The sequence below is a fragment of the Gigantopelta aegis genome, chromosome 14 (genome assembly GCF_016097555.1).
Source record: "Gigantopelta aegis isolate Gae_Host chromosome 14, Gae_host_genome, whole genome shotgun sequence".
NCBI lineage: Eukaryota > Metazoa > Mollusca > Gastropoda > Neomphalida > Peltospiridae > Gigantopelta > Gigantopelta aegis.
Window position 1 is genome coordinate 45,424,808 of NC_054712.1, and position 24,791 is coordinate 45,449,598.

General features: G+C 38.2%; 1 protein-coding gene across 1 annotated transcript in view; it reads left to right on the plus strand.

Annotated features, from left to right (window-relative positions):
- The first annotated feature begins 1,476 nt into the window (after nucleotides 1-1,476).
- LOC121389531 (macrophage mannose receptor 1-like) overlaps nucleotides 1,477-24,791 on the plus strand; it is a 28,329-nt gene continuing 5,014 nt past the window's right edge. Inside the window, exons 1-2 of the mRNA XM_041521195.1 lie at nucleotides 1,477-1,572; nucleotides 15,751-16,007. Coding sequence (XP_041377129.1) covers nucleotides 1,502-1,572; nucleotides 15,751-16,007 — 328 coding nt within the window. The 5' untranslated portion in view covers nucleotides 1,477-1,501. The remainder of the gene's footprint in view (nucleotides 1,573-15,750; nucleotides 16,008-24,791) is intronic.

The following is a 24,791-nucleotide window of genomic DNA, read 5'->3' on the forward strand; positions in this document are numbered from 1 at the left end:
CGAAGCCATGGCATATATATATCACATCATTTTGACATGTCTTACTGTCATGATCAAACTGATCACAACGAGCACATGTCAATATGTTGCGACATGTATTCTGTCCATGTCCAAACGTTTGACCTCTGAAAGATCATATCGTTTCGGGAATATATGGGACAATATGTATATTCAAATTCCATGCCTTTATAGTCCGGACGGTTAAGCGTGTTAAATACTAGGATCAACATATTCGTCGGAACAAGTTCGTAATTCCGACGAACGTTTATGCGCTTGACTGACACTACACCTTGTGAAAAGAGATTTTCGTAAATCTCAACCTCACTAACTCCTATCAATTCTGTCGACCGAACTAATTCTTTAGATGAATTTAGAGTAGCAGGAGGACTAACACTGATGGAAACGTTGCATAGCATTTTTGATTTAAGAAGATTTCTGGAATGAGTCTCTGTTGAACATTCAACCGACAATGAGCAATTCCTCAATTTCTTAACAGTTTTAGGTTCACCAGTCAAAGTGTTCAAACCCTTTCGCTATCACAAAAGACGACTCTTTCAACAATGACCTATCATCGGAAGTGGCAGTGGAATAAACAAACTGTTCCAGAAGGTTTGACTGCTTAAATATACTTAGATCTTCATCATAATATATCTGTCCTTCAATTGGAGGATATGGACGATAATCTACTGAATTCATCACGGATAAAACAAAGTAGTAGGTTATAAAAGGAAAGGCTGACCTAATATTACTACAAGGGAGAGAACGTTGGGTCAGACCATAACAATTTGTGTTCTCCTCAGTTGAGTCTTTTAAATAAATATTAAGCATGTGAATACAAAATAATCCGTGTCATCGATCTTTGCGATGGAAAAACCAGCTATAAAATCTGGAAATGGTAAAAATAATCTTCTACTCGTCCAAATATCATACTTTATCTCCATCTGTCTAAATATACAAATTACAAAACCTAAGTTAATTAAACTTGGCCTATAGTCGCACATATGGATGCAAATTTTATTTTAACAAATATTTTATTTTAAACTTTTCTTTTTTAAAGAAGTCAAGTAATTGTAAATTCTACATGACAAAACATGTATTCTGTTGTAAAATAAGTGACAAAAATATTCATTAAATGTCCCGTGATTAGCAACAACAAATTAGTTTATGACAGACGAGCCATTTACCTCAGTGGAATTCTTTTGTATCAGCATGCGAAATATTTCATACATTTGTTTTTATTATAGCTACACGGTGTTGTTTGTAATTCAGTTCAATTGGTTTAGTGTATGTGATTGGAACGAGAAGTAATTAAAATCGTCACCGATGTTGTTTTTCCCATTTCCCATTTAACCGTTCAATATACATATATATCAAGCCTAACGCGACTGGGTGAAGTGATTCAAACTATCGCTGTGATCAATCACATTATATTCAGTTTATCGGTTTGTTTGTGTCTTAATATTACATGTGGTTTGTACGAGGTCAGGTCTGTTATCGAGAGATGCAGGGCGCGAAAGTCAGATGTACGCTGTTGCTAGAGTTCGTCATGTGTTGTATTAGCATCACGCTGAGGTATGTATTATACCCCCTTCGTATAGGGTTTGTTTAATATATAGATAGATAGATAGATAGATAGATAGATAGATAGATAGATAATGTATGTATGTATGTATCTATAAATATGTATAGAGACGGGACGTAGCCCAGTGTATATAGGTATATGTATATAAGTATCAGTATTATTATTATTATTATTATTATTATTATTACCCTCATATGCTTCGATATCGTATATACATGTGTCATATATTAGGGTAAACACATTTATCCTTCCAGCCTCTGGCGAGCATAATACATTTTTATAATAATATTGCTGACACGGAAAGACACATCGGTAATAATGTCTTTATTATATGATCTCAAACTGAAAACAACGTCATTTTGTAAACTTTATGCTTAGCTATAATTCCACTGTGATGTTCACAATTGATGGTAATGACTGTGTATATCAGTGTTCGTATATCGCCAAATGTTTATATTTTAGAAATGCAACACTTTCATAAACTTCTGTTTTTGTTTTAGTATATCGAAAAACGTATTGATATACTCTGTTTGATTATCAATACTCATGATCAAAACAAAGTATACAGAAACACAAAAATTGCACATTTTACGCCTAGTGCTGTTTGTGAATTGTGATGTTTACAAATGTGCATTTATTGTGTATATCATTGTTCTAACCTAGGAAATGATTATGATGGTATACACTCAATCACCAGTGTCTGATGAACTGAGATACAAATGTATAGCTATCTTCAGTGGATCTGGATAATGTGTTAAGACTGAATGTAATTCAACACAAACGTATACCGAGACAAACATATGTGAAATGCTGGACTTCCTTTTTGACAATATATATGTCGAATTTGGAGATAGGACATAGAGACTGGAAGTAGGTATCCCCATGGGCACCAACTGTCCGTCATGTCTCGTCGATTTGTTTCTCTATGCATATGAATAAGTGTTTGTAACTAATCTGGCTAAATTAAAACAAGAGTCTTTCGATATATGTATGATCTTATATCATTCAATAATAATCATTCATTAATTTACAAACTAGAGTCAGAAATAAAGTGTATAATCTGTTTCATACTTTGATCCATACATAGACGTCCAGAATGACGTTGGCCTTCATACACAGCTTTATAATAAAAGGGATGACTTAAGCTTTTCAAATTTAATAGTCATTTCCCTCCATGTCCCCTTCAGTAGTCCTTCTGCTCCAGCTTTTGGTGTCTATATTTCGCAACTTGTGAGATATCTTAAAGTATGTTGATCATAACCCGACTTTAAAGACCGACATGCCGTTCTGGTAAAGAATTGGTTTGATCAGGGTTATAGCTCCCAAGAAATCCTGAACGCCGTAAATATTTGTTTTATGGTAGACACCCAGAGGCCATTTCATGATGTATATATCATATCATATCATATCATAGCTAGCATATTCAGTGCAATCAAAGTATGTGATATTTGTTAAATCACATACTTTCAGAATTTGATAATTTTTCAAATTAGATGTAAATTAAAAGACAACACGTCAACTCGTTTATTGACATTTACACAAACGTACTACGGTGACACTACATAACTGAGTTATGCATTTATAGTCATCAAACAAAAATATTTAAATAGCAACTTTACACTGAAAGCTACCAACCGTTCAGAAAAAAAACCCTCAACATTAACCACTGGTTTATTGTTATATTAAGGATATCCAAAATTACATCATTCAAGTCTTTAATTTTCTTTCAAAATGACACCGTGTCACATATTCTTACGTCATTTGAATATCGAGTAATCCCTGACTAAGAATTAAAGTTGCGTTTTAATAAGCTTGAGATTATATGATAAAGAGATTATTACCCTCGTACGTTTCAGTATCGTCAATACCATATACAGTATTGGGAATGCAAATAATGTATTATGCTCACCAGACGCTCACATAATATATATTTTTTGGTATTGATAATGTATATACATGTATACATACATACATATATCATATAATATCTTACATTTTCAGTGCAATCAAAGTATGTGATATTTTTCAGATCACATAATTTACGAAAGTGGTAACTTTGCAAATTAGATGTAAATTAATCGAGGTCACAGCAATAGGTTTATTGACATTTAAGCAAGCGTACCAGGGTGACACTCCATAATTGACGTATGCATTCATAGTCATCAAATAAAAAACATTTGAATAGCATTTTTACACTGAAAGCTGTCCAGCATTCAGAAAACAAAAAGCGTTACGCACTAGTTTATGTCGATGTAAGTTTGACGTCATTTCCATTCAAAAAGACACCGCGCCACATATTCTTAGGTCTCACTACACAGATCACTTCCAGGTGAGAGTTCATTCATCACGGTCCACTATAGTTCCTAATTGTGGCACATGTTATGGTTCACATATTCACTTCTAGGAAATGGTGAAGAATTAAAACAATAGGTATGTTTAATGGTAAGCCTTCTGGCTGTATTTTGCCCATGTTATTTTGTAATATTGTGCATCGACCTTTTGGGACATGGGTATACAGCGCAAGTGACAGCCGGAGTGAATCGGTTAATGAACCACCTGTTCGGACCGGTACTACAGCCAGATGCGGTCATATAGCCAAAAACTGAGACGGAAATGTTCACAATTTTGGAGTGAATATAAATGCTTATATAATGTATGTTCGCAATGGTGTATGTTGTTAGTGCCAACGAGAACCCGTTCTATGGGCAATCTTCGATTGAAGTTGGGCAGTTTAACATGGGTTTCAATGGCAGATGACATCTGTGTAGTGAGACCTTACGTCATTTGAATATCTAATAATCGCGGACTGGAATTAAAGTTGCGTGTATAGTTTATAAAAGAACACGTTGTGTTAGGCTTGAGATTATATGATAAAGAGATTATTACCATTGTGTGTTTCACATAATACAATTTTTATTCCTAATATATGATACTGACGATACCAAAAAACACTCTGGTATCAACAAAATGTTTTTCTGAGTGATGAGAATCCATACAATAGTTTTAAAGTCCAATAATAAGAAAAATGACTTCAAACAGGAGCACGTGACAAAGAATGCTAGTAATGCAATAGTTCAAGCAATTGACACGACACCGCAGGAATATCGACGGGAGTGGTTTTATCTGGATCAAATCTGGATTTAATCTGGATTAAAAATCCTATGCCTCAACTGGGATCCGAACCCAGTACCTACCAGTCTGTAGACCGATGGCCTAACCACGACGCCACCGAGGCCGGTATAACAGAACAACGTACTGATGTACAGTCCTGGTCGTACTTTGTTATCACCTAATCGGTTGCGTTCAGTTCTTCCACTGATTGGCCTTAACTCAGAGATGCATTAGGATGTTAAATGTATCATTTCCAAATGATTCCATGTGTACCCGCTTAATACTGACGATTTGCTGACGTGGTGTCACGTGTCGACTCCCTAAACATGGAAGATCCCTAGTACCCCTAAACTGTCGAGAACATCTCCGCAGATATTGCATAGTGTTCTGATGAACACCAATGAATACCACAATTACTAGCAACAGCGTTTGTACCATTCTAACCTCAATCATACCCATCGTTCGAAGGAGTCCAATTTTGGGGAGGCGTGGCATCACACTGACGACGATCAGATACCAACAAAAATGTTTTTCTGAGTGATGAGAATCCATACAATAGTTTTAAAGTCCAATAATAAGAAAAATGACGTCAAACAGGAGCACGTAACAATAGTAATGCAACTTGTGGTCACAAAGCATGAATAGTTCAAGCAATTGAATGGACACCGCAGGAATATCGACGTTCATTTACTGAAATGTTTATGACCAGATATCAAGTAAATTATATTCTATATGCAATTATGTGGTGCAGAGGAACTTTTTCCGCGAGTATATATACTGTTAAAAAAAGCATTACCTGGTATGTAACCATGTAATTTGATTCATTTGTGTTACATAGTATAGTCCTAAAAAAAGAAACTTGACACTGATTTTTAAAGTTTAATAAAAAAAAAGCCCTAAAAACAACAACTGGTAGACATGATACAAGCAACCAAAGATCAAGACGCCATGTAATGGGGATTACTCTGTGCATGTCCGAAACAGTATCTCTGGGGGAAATGTCAGCATCACCACGAGCCCTGATGACAGCTTGGCAACGGCGACGCATGGAAGCAATCAAATGTTGCACAACACGTTATGGAATGTTCTGTCACTCATGCTGCAGTGCCATAAAACGTTGCGGAAGTGTCTGGAGTGGTGGATTCCTCCGTCGCACACGTTGATCCGGTGCATCCCATACATGTTCTATTGGGTTTAAATCCGGCGAACGGGCAGGCCAAGGTAATGTCTGGACGTTTAGGCGCTGCAGAATCTCCCGACTGATACGTGCAACATGTGGTCTGGCATTATCATGCTGAAACATTCCATCGTTGACGTTGATGTGCGGAATGACATGATGCTGCAGGATCTCGTCTCGATATATGATGCCCGTCAGTGCACCTACCACATGTACAAGAGACGTCCTAGCACCATGATGGATTCCTGCCCACACCATGACACTGCCACCACCAAAACGGTCGACTTGTTGCACGCAGTTTGGCGAATAACGTTCCCCTAGACTTCTATAGACACCACTGACACCACTGCAGACGCTCCGCTAAGTGACGTGGGGTTAAAACGTTACGTCGCACTGGTCGTCTAGGGAACATTTCTGCGTCCCTCGGCCGATTACGAACTGTCTGGTCAAAAAATCTGTGTAGTCCAGGGATTTGTGTCGCTGTAGTTGTTGCTGTTGTGGTTCGATTTCGAAAATGACACACCCGGATGAATCGATCTTGAGCAGCGGTGGTTACTCTGAGACGACCTGACATTGGGCTGTCATTAACACTTTGAGTGGTGCTGTACCGTGCCCACAAAGCAGAGATGGTCTGTTTGGAGACGCCAAAGTGCCTTGCCACAGCTTGTTGAGTGGCCACTGCTTGCAGTCTGCCAATGGCATTACTGCGTTGAGCTGACGTCAATCTTAGCATTATTGCGTTACCAACAGTGTCGTTATGCATTCTTCATGATGCACGTGCTTCTGTGAGGGTTGCACTTTTGCGTTTCAGTACAAACGTTGACTATGGCTACGTTTATGCGAATCGAACGTGTTCGCATAATACAATTTTTATTCCTAATATATGATATTGACGATACCGTAAAACACTCTATAACCTTTCTATATTAAAAGAATCCTTCATATGTGTCCATGTTGGACAGGGCTATTCCCCCCGAGGGTACATTTATAATTTGTTGTCAGGGACGAGGTTTTCCCGAGTCCCTCACATCATATTATGTACCCGAGGGTGGAATAGCCCTGTCCCACGTGGATACATAATGGAGGATTAATTTTCTCTCATCCAGTTGATGAAAAACAGGTATTTTGGGAAAACGTGAAAAACCTACATTTTTATTTTTTATCTTACAATAAAATAATCATAACCATTGAAAAGATCGTACCCAGAAATAGTTTATACTCAAAGTATAAACCGAAAATGATAGTATAATTTCATTATGACAGCAGGTTTCTTTGTTTTTATGAAATATAAAAAGCATTTCTTGCGTTCTTTTGCCGTTTACGTGACGTCACCCAATGTTAAAGCTGCAGTCCCTGGAATATTTGTATTATTTAAGCATATAGAATAGATGATTCAGTTCTGTTAGGTACATAAAAGGTCCACCACATCGCTACAGTTGCTCGCTTATCTACATGATCTAGGTCAACTATTAACGCAACGTCCAGCTTTGTTTTTCTTCATTTGCGTGACTTTACGTGATTTGCGCAGGCGCTGAGCTTCTCACGTGATTTTAAACAAATTTAACTGTCTTGATTGAGGGGTCGTCTCATATCTCCAAAACATATTTATATCCATAGAGGTATGGTGCAGCACCTTTCCAGGGGTCGGTGGAGTATTTGCCTTGAAATTTTGACAGTGGCCAGCGGTTGGCATACACGTTACATGTAAGGGGTGTTAATAATTACGTAACGCTCTAGGGGTGGAGGAAGAGGGTGTTGTGTTCGATTTACGTAACATTTGTCAAGACTATATGTTATTTTTATGTGTTTTTTGGATATGCGCGGTCAGTCTAGGATCGATCCCCATCGGCGGGTATATAAAAGGCCATGGTATGTGATATCCTGTCTGTGGGATGGTACATATAAACGACCCCTTGCTAAAAACAATGTAGCGGGTTTCCAAGGCGCGTGTGCAGGGATTTCAACGGTGTTGGGGTTATAGACTGTGTTGAGCGAAGTTTATATGGGGCCATGCTCCCCCAGATAATATATTTCAATTTTGTTAAGCTTGGGCAGGTAAGGGTTTCGACCTCCAATCCCCCCCCCCCCCCCCTGCACATGCACCCGATTCCTCTCTAAGATTATATGTCAAAGTTACCAAATCTTTGACATCCAATAGCAGATGATTATTAAATTAATATGCTCTAACACTGATGTCGTTAAACAAAAACCCCCACCTATCTTTACTCTTTTCAAACGAAATAATATTTATTTGAATTTGTTGATTTTAACACACGTAAAATTAAAAAGTGAAAACGTTCATTGTCTACTTTAGTATATTTTATTTAAAAATATATACATGATCAACGTGTTACTAGTATACAAACTAAACTTTAAAAGTTCTACTAACACTTTATAAAATATTAATTCTGTAATAGGAAGGTACTATTGTCGATAATACGTTGTCAAGATCAAACCGGTTTTAACGAAAGACTCTAGTACCGTATCCTCAACCGAACGTTCTTCGTACAGCGCAAGATTTCTCATTTCATTTTTGAGACGAACCCTACAATTTGAAATCGGCAAACGCACGTGTTAACTGAAACTGACAACAGGCTGTAGTTTGTGCTTTGCCGAGCAATGGCAGCACAGGCGACGAATCGAGCGTATACTTTTGACGATCTCCGTTGATAGCGAACACACACGAGGTTTTTTAAAGTGCATTTGAGCTTGTATTTCATATTTGTACATGATGTTATAATATGGTAACCAGAGGCTGTATCTTTAATATCAGCTGAAACTATAGAAGTCACGTGGTCATGCAAGACCGATTTATTCCGCATGGGCTTACGTCATGCAATACGCCTGTCTTGCATGGCTAGCGATGGGAGAAATATATATATATATAAATATACATATATATATATATATATATATATATATATATATATATATATATATATATATATATATTGTATCAAATATAATTTGAGCCATTGATGCGTCATATCGCGAAATAGCTTTGAAATCCAGTGATATGGATTGTCTCAGAATTAGATACAACAGTTTTGTAAAGATCACGGGAACGCATATTTACCTTTTCATTCTGTATGCAAACCGACACGCATGCAATTGTGCTAAAGTAAACATTGTGCTTACGAATAGCGCTTTGTACAGAAATTGTCAATTGACTCTAATTGTAATGAACTCTGCCGTGTCCAGTGACATAAAGATATTAAAGTCGCATTACAAAAACCCAATATAGGTGATTGATAAGTGATTCATGTGTTCTTGGTTCACCTAATATATATGAAAGCTCGAGACAATATATTTATACGATCGTTTAACGTACGCTGTAATTTTATCGAGATTGTTTTCATTGTAAATACATTCTACGGAATTGTCAGAGCATGCGACCATTCAGAACAGGTAAACATTTATTCTGCTCCAAATATAACTGAAATAATATCAACTGTTCAAAAATATAAATATTTACTCGGCTTCTAATATAATTTAAATATATCAACTGATCAGCATAAAAACAAATTTTAAATAATTCTTTATTTTTATTTGTGTACTGGCATACAAACATATATACACGTGCATATACATTTCCTTCTTTCCACATACTAAATATTTTATACCTTTTTTATTGTAGCTAGACGGTGCTGACTGTAGTTCAGTTCAATTGTTTTATTGCATATGATGGAAGTCAATAAATCTGCGTTTTGTATCTGTTTAATATTTGAAAACCTGGTCGCCAGTTCTCACGATCAGAAAGTATTAGTGGAGCAGATATGTGAAAAATAGTTTCACTTCTGACAGAAAGTGTGAAATTTCGTATATAGGGGAATTTTGGTCTACTAAATTAAAAAAACTGATTGATCCAAAAAGTCTGACAGGCTGATTAGCTGCCATCTTGAATTTAAATATGGCCACCATGACCAAATACCAATTGCTCATATTTCGGCTTTTTAACCACACAGGAGATTGGCATTTGGTATAATGGGGTATTTTGGTTTGCCAATTTCACAAATTGATTGATCCAAGAAGTGTGACAAGCTGATTAGCAGCCATCTTGAATTTAAAGATGGCCGCAATGACAAACTATCAATTCCTCAAATTTCGGCATCTGAACCACATAGGAGATTGGAATTTGGTATATAGGGGTATGTTGGTTAGGTAAAAGCTAAATTGATGGATTCGAGAAGTCTGACCGGCTGGTTAGCCATCATCTTGAATTCAAAGATGGCCGCCGTCATGACAAAATATTAATTGCTTATATCGGCTTCTGAACCACGCCGGGGGTGTATTTTGACAGCTAACCACACATTTCCTGGGACAAGGAATCTTAATTCGAATGCGCAAAATATATTTGAGGGCCATATTCAACATCAAAATGGCCTTCATGGCTATAATATGGAAGAGGATTATCCCACAAATGTAAAGTTTAAACTGCAAATGTTGAGAATGGTTTTCTATATTACCAATACTAATATATGGCAGCATATTACAATACTGAAAATGACAATATGATTAAAAGATGCATAGACTCTCAATACACTCTGTGGTATATCTAACTAATTTTTGCCCAACATGATGGATAGCCCACTTTACTTCTCAATGGCTTGTCTTCTCATCACTTGAACTTGTTGATCATGCGTGATCATGTTGATAACAAAAATATTTTCCTTAACAATAACATAGTTTCGTGCATTGAAGATTTGCGGTAAAACATTTGCACTGTCCAAAACATTGCTTTTGTCACTTGCATTTGATCAACTCACAACACCCTTTATATGCCTCTGTCATCACTGACCAAAATGGACACCAGTCAACATCCTCATCTCTTATCCATACCCAGTCTGCAAGTGACAGAAGTTTGGGGTTAGCAATTTGGATCTGACCCCAGATCAGGCATGGCGGAAGCAAGTTGACATTGGGGGGTGACTGAGATCGCGGGCGCAAAGCAAAGTGTCTAGGGAGTTCGGGGGGGGGGAGGGTATGCTCCCCCGTAAAATGTTGAAAACTAGATGTCTTGAAATGCAATTTCCTGTATTCTAAAAGTAAAATTCATCTCTGCCTTAAGATTTCCTACGAATAATATTATTGATTCATAATAATTGGGGTGGGGGAGGGGGCTAGAGACCCCCAGCCCCACCCCGGCTTCACCGTGTCTGCAGATATGACCGGCTTCCTTACCTCTTTTTGAAATGTTCTACTATATAGAACAGCAAACCTCTGTATGTCATCCATGTCATTATCTGTTATTTCCACTTGCGTCAAGTTTGACAGCGATTTCCACATATCCAAGGCAGGCTTTGTTTTCATTTCCGCACAAGGCAGGCGATATCGCATCCTGAGATAGCATGCATGAACAGACGTTTCCATGAGTGGTTAGCATCAAAGGAGATCGTGTGAGTAGCAATATACCTAAACTTCGTTCCATGCCCAAAGGCTAACAACATTTCACATTCATCCATGACACTTGCCACAGCAACTACGTATAAGTTAAAGCAATAAAGAAATTGTCCAGGAACATGTTAAGGAAGGTTTGACAAGCCTACTTTATGTGAAAAAAATTGTCCTGATAAAAATGGCAGTCTTATTGACCCCACTCAAAACAAAATTGCCCAAATTGGCCAAATCACATATTTGTTATATGATTGGTCTGGTGTTACCATATTGTATCTAATAAGCCTCTGAATATTTTATAGTGCTATATTGTGTTCTAGATATCGCCAAATAATAACAAGTTCATCAATTTGTGGACCCATTTAGCCAATGTGTTGGCCAATGGTTATTTGCCATAGAAATATTAATTACTAGTATATTGTACTCGATATGAATAGCATGTAACATCGCATGAACAATAAAATATATGAAGCCAAATACAAATAAAAGTTATGATCTGACATTTTACTATCAGTGTTGAAATTTAACCAACATAATGTGAATAGATTATTCAAAATAACTTCCATGTACAGTAAGTAAACAAATCCTATATGTCAAAGTAAAACATGTTAAAACAACTGGTTTAGTTGTGCAATGAATGAGTGTTTGAATGAACATCAGTACTGCTAGCATAATCATCTTAATAATTATCATCATAATCATAATCATCATCATCATCATCATCATCATCACCATCTCTTAATTTGCCACCAACAAAGATAGCGTCTTCTCCATGACTACAGAGTCATACATCTTTTTCTTTCTGACGAATGAAGAAATTGGCATGTAGTCACACCGTCAGATTATCAAAATCTGGCAATAAATTGCAAACAACTGGACCAAGCTACCTATAGTTTTCTATTGTAATGATATCGCAAATATCAGAAGTGCATCCACATACTGATGTTCAACTGTGTAATTAATACAGGACGACTATAATATCAAAAGCATTATGTCCTGGCGTTGTTGTTGACAGCACACTAATATAGTACAGCCCCTGCATGTGACACTACATACTTGGGTTCCCCATTGCGTTCTACATATCTCAGTACAGCTGTTTTATAGAGAAGACACTGATATTGAAGACAAATTAACTGTTTTTGTATTACAATAGGTACCGAATTACTTATATTAATAATAATAAAAATAATAAACAACTTTAGGGCATATTTAAATTGTTTAGGACATACCAGCAATCTGATGTCAAATGTGTGGTGGTGGTAATCACGATGGTAGGCATGATGATGATGATGTACTCCATAATATTGTTATGTGTACTCTTTGCACATTATTTTGGTTAAAATTGAATTTGGCTTCATAAATTTGATTTATTCATGAAGTTTTACTTCTATTCATATCGAATACAATGCCTTTACTATCCCTGTGGAAAATAACTGATATTGGCTAAATCAGGCCAAAAGCTGATCGTATTGATGAGATTGTTATTCTTTGAAAAGAACCTGATCGCAAAATAGTACCGTAACACATTTAGAAGCGTATTGTATACAGTACTAGACTGTCGGTATATTTAGCTGATTTTGGCCGAAATGGCACGTTTGTCATAAGTAGGATCAATAAGATTGCTATTTTTGGAATCTTCTGATCATGTTTTAGTTTTGGAGTCCGGTTGTGGTGATAAAAAACGCTCTCTCTGTCAAGTCTTCTTTGAAACCCCGAGGCTTGACAGCCAGTGTTGCTCCGTGCGGCCAGTGCTTTATCCTGGCTTCATCGTAGAGGGGGCAGCATTGCAGGATGTGCTCTGGGGACTGTGGTCCTGGTTAACATGGACATTCATCAGTGTCTGCCAATTTCAGGCGGTACATATGGAATCTGAGATGGCAGTGACCGGTTCATAGCCTGAAAATGGTTGTCTCTTGGTATTTTTTTTTAAAATCAACACCATGTTTTACATTATGGAGGCTTGTCAAACCCGCCTTACCAAACATTCTTATTAAGCCATCTACCTCTTGGAGTAGTATATCTACACACATTCGTAATTGCGAACACTCAATCATCAGTGGGTTTGTTTCAGTGTTTAGGATAATCTGAGCACATATATCCCCACCCATGGAGCTCATCATGAATAATTTAATTGAATCAGTGATGCGCCACATCGCGAAATAGGTGCAAAATCGAGTAATATTGATTTTGTTAACAATTAGATACACAAGTTTTGTAAAGATCATGGGGACGCATAGAAAAGTTAGTCTTGCTTACTTATGCCAACTGACACATGCAATTTTATACGAGAAACTTCTGTACATATAAATACAGCTTTATTAGAGATCTATTGTTAAATACCTGAACTGAAATTACCTTACTTCGCTCTGCTGTATCCAACAACATAAGATGTAACATTTGCATTGATGCAAAATTCAATGCAGGTGACCGATATTTGTTTATTTGTTTATACTTATTTTCATGCTTATATCTAACTAAGTTACAACACGCTGTCCTGGGCACACTTCTCATCTATCTGGCCTTAGAGTGTGTAGTGGCCTTACATCTACCCATTATTTTGTGTGTTTGTTTTATTTAACGACACCACTAGAACACATTAATTTATTAATCATCGGCTATTGGATTTCAAACCTTTGGTAACTTTGATATAGTCTTAGACAGGAAACCCCTACATTTTTTTCATTAGTAGCAAGGGATCTTTTGTATGCACCATCCTAAAGATAGGATGGCACATACAACGATCTTTGATATACCAGTCGTGGTGCACTGGCTGGAACCAGAAATAGCTCAGTGGGCCCACCGACGGGCATCGATCCCACACCGACCGCGCATCTGACAGGCGCTTTACCACTGGGCTATGTCCCGCCTCTATCTACCCATTTAAATAGTTAAAACTCGTTCTGGGTGGGAACCGGTACCGGTGGCGGATCTAGTGTTAAATGGAGCAGGGGTCAGACAGAGGCTGTGAAGCTGGCGGGTGGGTTGGAGTAATATTGCATTTTTAAAACAATATATATATATATATATATATATATATATATATATTATATATCGTCACAACAGATAGGGGCAGATACTGGATTGATTTTAGGGATGAGGTGCAGTGCTTCAAAGATACTGACACCTACTAATAGTATTCAGAAGTACACTAACAATGTTAGCAATCTTCCACAGAAATATCAAGCTGACCATTGTAAACATGTTCCACACTCAAAACCAATAAATGCATTATGTGTATCTGCTAAACACTGGATTTTTCAAGGCACTTCTAATTTTGAAGGGTTGAAAACCTGCAACACCCTCGAGGGCAGATCTTACGATTAAATTAATGAAATAAATTGAACTGAGTTAACCACGCGAACATTTCTTGTACAGTCTTTGGAGTAGCCAGCATGGAGCATGGGAGGGATCATGGCACTCCTCAGTCACACACACCCATACTCGTGCAAACAATGTGGGTGGCCCCTCGATATAAAACCTCCGCTACATCAATGTCTACGCACCCCAACTCCGACTTCCAACGGCCCTGATAAACAAATCAAACACGGACATTGATATCCACTCAACACTTGTAAAAAAAAACATTGCAACAGAACATGGATAGTATTAGATCCATGCACAGATATTTTACATTTGTACATATTTAATATAAATATGATTATTAAATGAGAAACAGCAATTCTGTTGGACCATGTTTGAAGTTAAAACGAGAGTCACAAGAATGTACGTAGGTATTATTGCTTTGACATCGCATATTAAAACGGGAAAAGCATTGTTGACGTCACGTCAAGGGACTGTTGACATTTCTGTGGTAACATTTCTGACAACTTAACGGAAAATGTCGAAATGTCATTGAAAAGTTAAAGATTTTTTTAACTACACCACTAGATCACGTTGATTAATTAATAATCGGCTGTTGAATGTCAAACAATAATATAATTGGTAATTCAACAGTAGGATTCATTATGCAAATAATATAAAGTACATAAAACATATTTATGCATTAAAATGGCAGCTACTTGTTGTTGTTTTTGTCGCTTATTTTTCTCTCAAATTCAAAATGTATCGTCACATATTAACCGGGCGTTTCAATAATACAAATTAAGAAAGAAATTTAAATGAAATTATTTGGATGTATTTCTGTTCACTGGCGTATCCACAAGGGGGTCACGGGGGCAGTGCTTTATCACCACCCCCCACCCCCCCCCACCCCCCAACCCCCCCACCCCCCCCCCCCCCCCCCCCCCCCCCACACACACACACACAATCACACATCTTTTCTCCACACATTGTATATTTTCTTGTCGCCACATATTATTGGTTATTAGGCAACTTTGAGACTGTCGTTTTAAGTGAATGCATATTAAAGCAGAAATCACGAAGTTTATATGCATAATTTAACCATTTAGAATATACCATCAACATTAATTAAAGCTGTAGAACTGTGTGATTATTTTTCTCAAACACAATATTCTGTCTCTTTCAGCTGCAATGAGGACTTCAAACAATCTAGATGGATCAGAAATGTGTCGTTTGATGACGTCGCAATCGCCGACAACGTCATATCCTCTCTGAGTGATGTCACAACACAACTGGCATGTGCATGGGAATGTCAACAGAAACGTAACTGTGTGTCGTTTTCCTACAATGATGATCACACGTGCCGTCTGCATTCTCTGAAATTTGCAAATAACTCAAGTTATCTCCCTTCGTCAGGATGGCGTTACTACTATCTCAACCCAGGTAACCATATTACACGCACGCACGCACGCACGAACTCTGCTGCTGAATTTGTTTTTACTACTGCAGTGGCCAGAACTTTGTAAAACCTTTGAACGTTGATACCAGAAGAGATCGTAATTATATTTGATAATTTAAAACGATTGATTTACCCCCCCCCCCCCCCCCAACACACACACAATAAACCGGTTTTCATACACGCCCGTTGCAGAGAACACCATTCATTATTTACACTACTTATACACATACGTGTGATAACAATTTAAAGACATACGACTGGCTACTAGAGATGACGCGGTCGTGAAAGCCATGTCATCCAATGGAAAAACAAAGCACCATTTAAATTGATTGATATGTGAGGTATGGGTTAACCTAAAACTGATTAGTCTGTGACGCATAAGGTAGCTACAAGCGAAAGGGCTGTAAATACGTTTTACTTGGAAAAGACATTTAAATTTGTTTAAAACCTAGTTGTTTGCGATATATTAAAGGGATATTCCCGAGTTTGCTGCATTGTAAGATGTTTCCGAAAAATAAACTATTTCTACAATTAAACTTACATATTAAATATATTTTCTTTTTTAGAATACCAGTGTTTCAATGAGTTTCTGGTCGTCTTAATATTTGTAAGAAGCCCAAACTGGATTTTGTTTTCAAATCAAAAATATATGTTAGGAAATAAAATTAAATTTAACCTAGTAAAAATATTAGAACGATCAGAAACATGTTTAATATACAGCCACTAATATTTTATGCAGAAAAATATATTTGATATGTAATTACAATCGTTAAAAATCTCTGATAGTCGATAACATCTTAAACACTGCAGCAAACTCAGGAATGTCCCTTTTAAGAAATAGTCCCCTACACTTCGTGTGCGTTCGGTACGATTTATATTATATCTCGTTGTTTGAAAACGTTTCATACACACCCGTTGGTGAGAACACCATTCGTTGTTTTTAATAACACAAACCAAACTGTTAACACATACGTGCGATAACAATTAAAAGACATACGACAGGGTGTTCCTAAGTCGCCAACGCCAATCCATCTAATGAACAAACACACGATCGAAATCAATCACTCTGTGACATAGAGGTTAACCTGAAAAAGACTTGTTTGTAACGCACACGTTTAACTGCAAGCGCTAGAGCCGTAAATAGGTTTTAGTTGGACAAAGGCGTTTTAAACAAAAAAGTTTCAAACTGGTTTTTTAATGATATGTAAGAATTAGAAATTAGAATACTACATTCGTGTCCGTTAGATATCATTTATCTTACAGCTCATAGTTTAAAAACGTATGCAATTAGATTTCGCTTGTTAGATACGTTTTAAAACCATTTGTAAAATGAATGTAGTATGCTCAATATCCAACTCGCTTTCGCTCGTTAAATACATTTTAAAACAACTCGTAAGATAAATTGTATCTAACAGCCACTTATGTAGTATTCTCTCTATAATACTGATAACTGTACAAGAAGACTAAAAGGAAATCTCGACAACTTCTCTAAGAAACAAGGACATGTATTTAATCCTGTAACAAAATACTATGGGCTGTAAGAACAGAAAACGGATTGGCGAACCAACCATTGATCAATTGTTTTAACATCACGTTTTTTTATTACATACTTATTCAGTCTTACTATAGTGATAAAGACATTTTGAAAACATGTGATCAGTTTATATTTTATCACACATATGTGTGATCTAGACTGGAACTTGTAAATGAGGGATTGTCCGATTTACATATAACATCGTTATTTGTGAATCTTCAGCTCCGATTTATGCATACCAGCCCATGCCATCCTAAATGCCCACCTATGGATTAAAAATAAAGTAAGATACATGTATTAACAGTCTCAAGGAAATTACAAAACGGGTCATAATTATAAAGAGGACTTATTTTAAATATGTTTAGTTAAATGTTTGTGTTATTACTTTCATCATAATGTGTACAAACTGCATGATTTTGGCCCACTTTTGACAATGTTCACACCCATACAAACCGCACTCAAGTGGGAGGTGGCGGATATCACACATATATTTATGGAAATTTTGCTCATCAAACCTTACAAAAAAGCCTCATTCAATGTTTCACAAAATCAGCTTGTTTGAAAATTACCCAAAATGATCACGCACCACTTATGTCACAAGGAAAACCCGGTGTATGAAAACCAAGCCTCATTACAACTAAACCGTTTTCACTGCTGGTGATTAACCAATTGTCATTTTTAAAATGAACACCTTGGCTATCACTAACCATAAGAATTTAATTCCTATTCCAAATAATTAGCCTTCAAACATGGATCTCTGAAAAAGCAACAAGCGAACTCTTTATATGCCCGGGTACACACGGGAGCTAACTGTATACTGCTACTATTACACAAGATTACCACAGCGTATGATTGTTAACGTTAAGTAAATCCATTAAAGCAGTCTTGATCATAGATTTAACAAAGTGTAATTATGACGTTGAATTAAAACCGTCTTTGTATAAAAATAAAAGAAGGTATATAATAGAGAACTCCACATTCGTTGTTTTCGCTTCCTGCTTACTACACTCGTTTATTTTGTTCAGAACATACCGCGGTCTCGTGGTATATAGATATTCTTCAAAAACGTATGGTATCCTGAAATAATGTTAGTATCAACTATTATACCGAACATACATTTTGACCACAGACATCCTAGTAAAGAACGTTCAGGCCTGGTGCTTATAAAACTTAGAAGTAGTAAGGGGGCCTGTATGGGGTCATGACCTACTTTCCCGTGATCACGTGACCTTGGTAGGAAACAATGGCCTTTGTATAGATTGGTACAGGTGTGTGACCTGGGTAGGAAACAATGACCTTTGTGTAGGAGACAATGACACAATGGTCTTTGTGTAGGAAACAATGGTACAGTGACCTTTATGTAGGAGACAATGGCACAATGGCAATTGTGTAGGAAACAATGGTACAATGACCTTTGTGTAGGAGACAATGGGCTTGGTACAGGTGTCTGACCTGGGTAGGAAACAATGGCCTTTGTATAGGAGACAATGGCCATGGAGAAAACAATGGCCTTTGTGTAGGAGACAATGACCTTGGTGCAGGTGTGCGATCATGGTGTATTCAATTCAATGTATTGCATATTACCAAACAAACTGGTATCAGCTAACAAATAAAAGCAAAGAAACAACAACAATTAATAATAACAATATGTACAGGCCAGGTGTAAGTCTGACGTTAGTTTTGGCTTCATTGTATAACGTCTATTGTGTTGTTGTATTTTTGTATTCACGGTGGACATAGACGTGAATGTTTTTTCACAGTGTTTTATTCTAGACACCCAAAATAATAGCCGTTAAAATATGTCTCGTGGGGAAGGACTGTAGCTGTTTGCTGACTGTTTGGTCTAAAGTGTCGTGTCGCCAGACAAAATGCGTGTGTGATGATTTTCATTCATTTGTATTTCTTTAGCACATTGTCGACGTTTTCTTTGTTGTCGTCATTCAGCCACTCATTTATTCGCTTTATAATAGAGGAGTACTTTATCAGACCTCTTCATCAGCCCTCATACAAAGGCATTTTATTACTACGCCTCTCCGAGTGTTTATGAAACCAGATGAACTGCAAAAGACATACCGAAGCGTGCCCGTCTTAAGTAGCAGAATAAATTTGTTATGGTATGCACACTGACCGTCAAATTTTGTTTGTGTTTAGCGACATCACTAGAGGACATTGATTTATGAATCATCGATTATTGGATGAAAAACATAATTTTGACAGGAAACCCGCTACATATTTTCCATAAGTAGCAAGGGATCTTTTATATATACAATCTCATACCCCTTATGGGGCCTGTATTTCATAATTAAATACAAACTTTTGTGTGTGTGTGTGTGTGTGTGTGTGTGTGTGTGTGTGTGTGTGCGTGCGCTGGTGTTGACTGAATTAGGTCAAACGCGAAGGTGGTAACTAGTGTGTGTGTGTGCGTGTGCGTGTGCTGGTGTTGACTGAATTAGGTCAAACGCGAAGGTGGTAACTAGTGTGTGTGTGTGTGTGTGTGTGTGTGTGTGTGTGTGTGTGTGTGTGTGTGTGTGTGTGTGTGAAACACTCCAGCTCATTGCTATGAAAAAAGAACGCTCCAACCTAACCTATGCTCTTTTAACTGCATTTTAAACACGAGTATTTCCCTAGACTACAAGCCTTTATAACCAGTGTATTATGTCTGGTACATCAAAGGCCGTGGTATGTGCTGTCTTGTACACACAACTCTTGCTACTATAGAGTAGCGGTAGAAATATTCAATCATAAATCTAGTTATAGAGTAGAATACACAAAAAACAAACGCAATGGTTGAGAGAGAGAGAGACAGAGATAGACAGAGAGAAAGAGACAGAGAGAGAGAGAGAGAGAGAGAGAGAGAGAGAGAGAGAGAGAGAGAGAGATGTCACACGTGATTAATCCATTAGTGTAAGTCGGCGACATGCGCGCCGCCATGGATTTAACAAGTAGTACGTGTTGACCAAAGGGAAATAACTGCATTTTTAAACAGAAAATTTCTCTACTAGCCTTCTTACGGGGCTTTTTAATTACCAAATGGGTAAATACAGTGGTCGATCTAGGATCGATCCCCGTCGGTGGCCTATTAAGCTATAGCCAACCAGTGTATTATGTCTGGTATATCAAAGGCCGTTGTATGTTCTGTCTTGTGCACACAGCTCTTGCTACTATAAAGTAGCGGGGTAGAAATATCCAATCACAAATCTAGTCATGGAATAAAACAAAAAAACCAACCGCAATGGTTTGGTTTTTCATTTATTTCTAAATTACAATCACTACAGACAACTACACATGCAATGGACACACATTGGGTTACATCGAGAGGCCTTAAGGGCGACATGTGAATAATATGAGTGTTCATTTCTCTTCATCTTCGTCATCCTCCTCATCGTCGGTATCGTTGTCGTCTTGTTCATCCAAATATTCGCCGATCCAGGAACGATACTGATTTAATTTAGAACGAATCTGAGGTTTCACATCTCTATCTGGATTCACAAACTGAAGAATTTTCCTGGTGTTGGGACCTTTGTCAGAGTAATGCATATAGGTCAGAAAGCGAGAGTACGTGTCTTTAAATAACTTCCATTGCAATGTCTTCATGTTTCTTTCGATGGCATCTTGGGACCTGTTTTTATCTTCGTAGCGTTTCCTCTTGCTTTGGAGATAATCATGATTGATGTCGAATTCACGTTTCACCATGAGACGAATGCCTTCGTTTTCCAAGTCGGGCGACGACTCTTCATTTCCCTCCTCGCACGTTTTCACGTGTCGCTGCAAGTCGCTTCCGCCTTTAAAGACCAGACCACACGTATTACAAAACTGCATCCTCTTGACTTTTTTCAGATAGGGTTCTATCTCATCATCTTCTTCGTCGTCACTTTCGTAGGCGGGTATGCCTGGTAGTTTTCTCTTGAATGCGTCCCTTTGCATGATTTGCACGTAGAGCTCTATTTTCGACGGTGGTTGCACGTCTTCTGAGACATTCGCCGTTACGCTCGTGCTTTTATACCATTCGGACGGCCACGTCTCTAAACCATTAGGTCGAAGACGCCAATGTTCGGGCGTGGTCGGTTTCAAGTCCACCAAGAGATGTCCGTAGGGCCTGTGGGTAGCTTCCTCAAACCGATGCATGAAATGACGAGTGTTTTCCGGATACATCTGCCGTGCCAACGTCAGAACTTGCTGCTTGTCGATGGGGTTATTGAACAGCGCTACATAATGGCAGTTTCTTCTCTGTGTCGGATCCTTGCTGTGATACAGGTTCTGGTTGATGGCGATGACGGATAAGTTTCTGTGATGACTTCCTTCTGTGAACAGGTCGGTGATTCTTGGGTCTTTGTTAGCCATACACATCAGGTCGTCCAACACGATGAGATTTCTGACTCTGGGATCCAAATAATGATCCTTTTCCAAATTCTCGGGTATGCCTTGAACAAATTTCATTCGAGCAACCATTTTTATCGTATCATAGAGGGGTTGCCATCGTTTGTAGAGCCAGATGATGCGCTGAGGAGGCGGCTGGATTTTACCATCCCTCAACAATTTGTATACCAAAAATGTCTTTCCACACGACGTGGGTCCCGACACGATCATGGTGAAGGGATGTAGCAATCTTAGGGGATGCTGCTGCTGTTGTGGTGGTGGTGGCTGCTGTGGTGGTGGCTGCTGCTGATGTGGTGGTGGTTGTGGTGGTGGCGGCTGCTGTGGTGGTGGTGGTGGTGGTGGTAGACCTTTAGCATGTTTTTGTTGAAAATGTCTTAACATGGCGTCTCTGCGCGAGAATGTAAAACCTCATTCTGAACATGTGCTCGGCATGACAACTCTAAATGAAATGACGATATCTGACCCACATAGTTCCTTTTATAGTTTATTTAGAAATGCTTCTGCAGTTTTGGGGCTTTCCAGCCCGTACCACTTTGTTGTTGTTGTTGTTGTTTCCGTTTCAGATCGACCTTGGCTTGCTCTACCACCTGTTGTGTTGGGGACACCATGACGACTTTGGGTGTCGGAGGCTTGTTCTGTTCCTCTTTTTCTTTTTTCCATGTAGGGTAATACAGTTCTAGACATCGATCTACACTGTACATCATCTGACTTTTCCCACCACGTTGCACTGGAAAATGAGGTTGAAGTTTACCTTCTGCCTGCAGTTTATAGAAACGGGTCCACTTATCCACGTCGTGTACATATAACTTGTACTGCTCCTTTAAAGGTTCTACCTCAAATGACGAGTTTTCCAAAACTATTTTACATATATACCTTATGACGCATAAAGATATGGTACAGGAATGTTTGAATGTGTGTGATACCTATGACCAGTGCCCCTCCTCCCAGGCACAAATTAGATCGTGCGAGCTCCCAAAAAACATCGTTACCAACATATTACCCTTTACCAGTGTCACCACCATAGGGACACATCCAGAGACACACTCATGGACGCAGGACATAACTAAGAAAGCTGAGTTGCAGACACGCGTTCTTTCTCCATAGCAATGGGCTGGGAGTGTTTCAGACACACACACACACACACACACACACACACACACACACACACACTAGTTACCACCTTCGCGTTTGACCTAATTCAGTCAACACCAGCACACGCACACACAGACACACACAAGTTTGTATTTAATCTTGAAATACTGGCCCCATAAGGGATATGAGATTGTATATATAAAAGATCCCTTGCTACTTATGGAAAAACTGTAGCGGGTTTCCTCTCTAAAACTGTCAAAATTATGTTTTTCATCCAATAACCGATGATTTATAAATCAATGTCCTCTAGTGATGTCGCTAAACACAAACAAACTTTGACGGTCAGTGTGCATACCATAACAAATTTATTCTGCTACTTAAGACGGGCACGCGTCGGTATGTCTTTTGCAGTTCACCTGGTTTCATAAACACTCGGAGAGGCGTAATAAAATGCCTTTGTATGAGGGCTGATGAAGAGGTCTGATAAAGTACTCCTCTATTATAAAGCGAATGAATGAATGGCTGAATGACGACAACAAAGAAAACGTCGACAATGTACTAAAGAAATACAAATGAATAAAATCATCACACACGCATTTTGTCTGGCGACATGAAAGCCTCACTTTAGACCAAACAGTCAGCAAACAGCTACAGTCCTTCCCCACGAGACATATTTTAACGGCTATTAATTTGGGTGTCTAGAATAAAACACTGTGAAAAAACAAAATGGGTACATATTACAAAATGGGTCGTTTATTACAAAATGGGCCTCAACACACGTCTATGTCCACCGTGAATACAAAAATACAACAACACAATAGACGTTATACAATGAAGCCAAAACCAACGTCAGACTTATACCTGGCCTGTACATATTGTTATTATTAATTGCTGTTGTTTCTTTGCTTTTATTTGTTTGCTGTCACCAGTTTGTTTGGTAATATGCAATACATTGAATTGAATACACCATGATCGCACACCTGCACCAAGGTAATTGTCTCCTACACAAAGGCCATTGTTTCCTCCATGGCCATTGTCTCCTATACAAAGGCCATTGTTTCCTACCCAGGTCAGACACCTGTACCAAGCCCATTGTCTCCTACACAAAGGTCATTGTACCATTGTTTCCTACACAATGGCCACTGTGCCATTGTCTCCTACACAAAGGTCATTGTACCATTGTTTCCTACACAAAGACCATTGTGTCATTGTCTCCTACACAAAGGTCATTGTTTCCTACCCAGGTCACACACCTGTACCAATATATACAAAGGCCATTGTTTCCTACCAAGGTCACGTGATCACGGAAAAGTAGGTCATGACCCCATACAGGCCCCCCTACTTCTCTTAGAGTCTAGACTCGAGACTCTAATAAAGTCTGCGAGGTGAACGTCGTGGCTACGCCATACAAATTGTATGCATATGACGTAATTAGAGATTGAGTCTGGACTCTAAACGTTTTAGAAGCACGGGCCCTGGTCTGTTTATCAACACACCGAAACACATTCCATAGTTTGCACGTGCATCACGCAGTTGCCCCGTACACGTGCGTGGGGTGTTATTCTCGATTTTGATCATTTACAGGAAGGTCGATTAATCAGTGGAATATTATTTCTGTACAATCTTTTTCTTTCTGTAGAATCATACAGTTGTTATTATTTTGTTTTTAGTCATTTTTATTGTTTGAATTTGTGATTTACTTATAAAACAACGTCAACTTTCAAATTTCACTTCTGACCCTAATCATCCTTCAAGATCTTTGGTG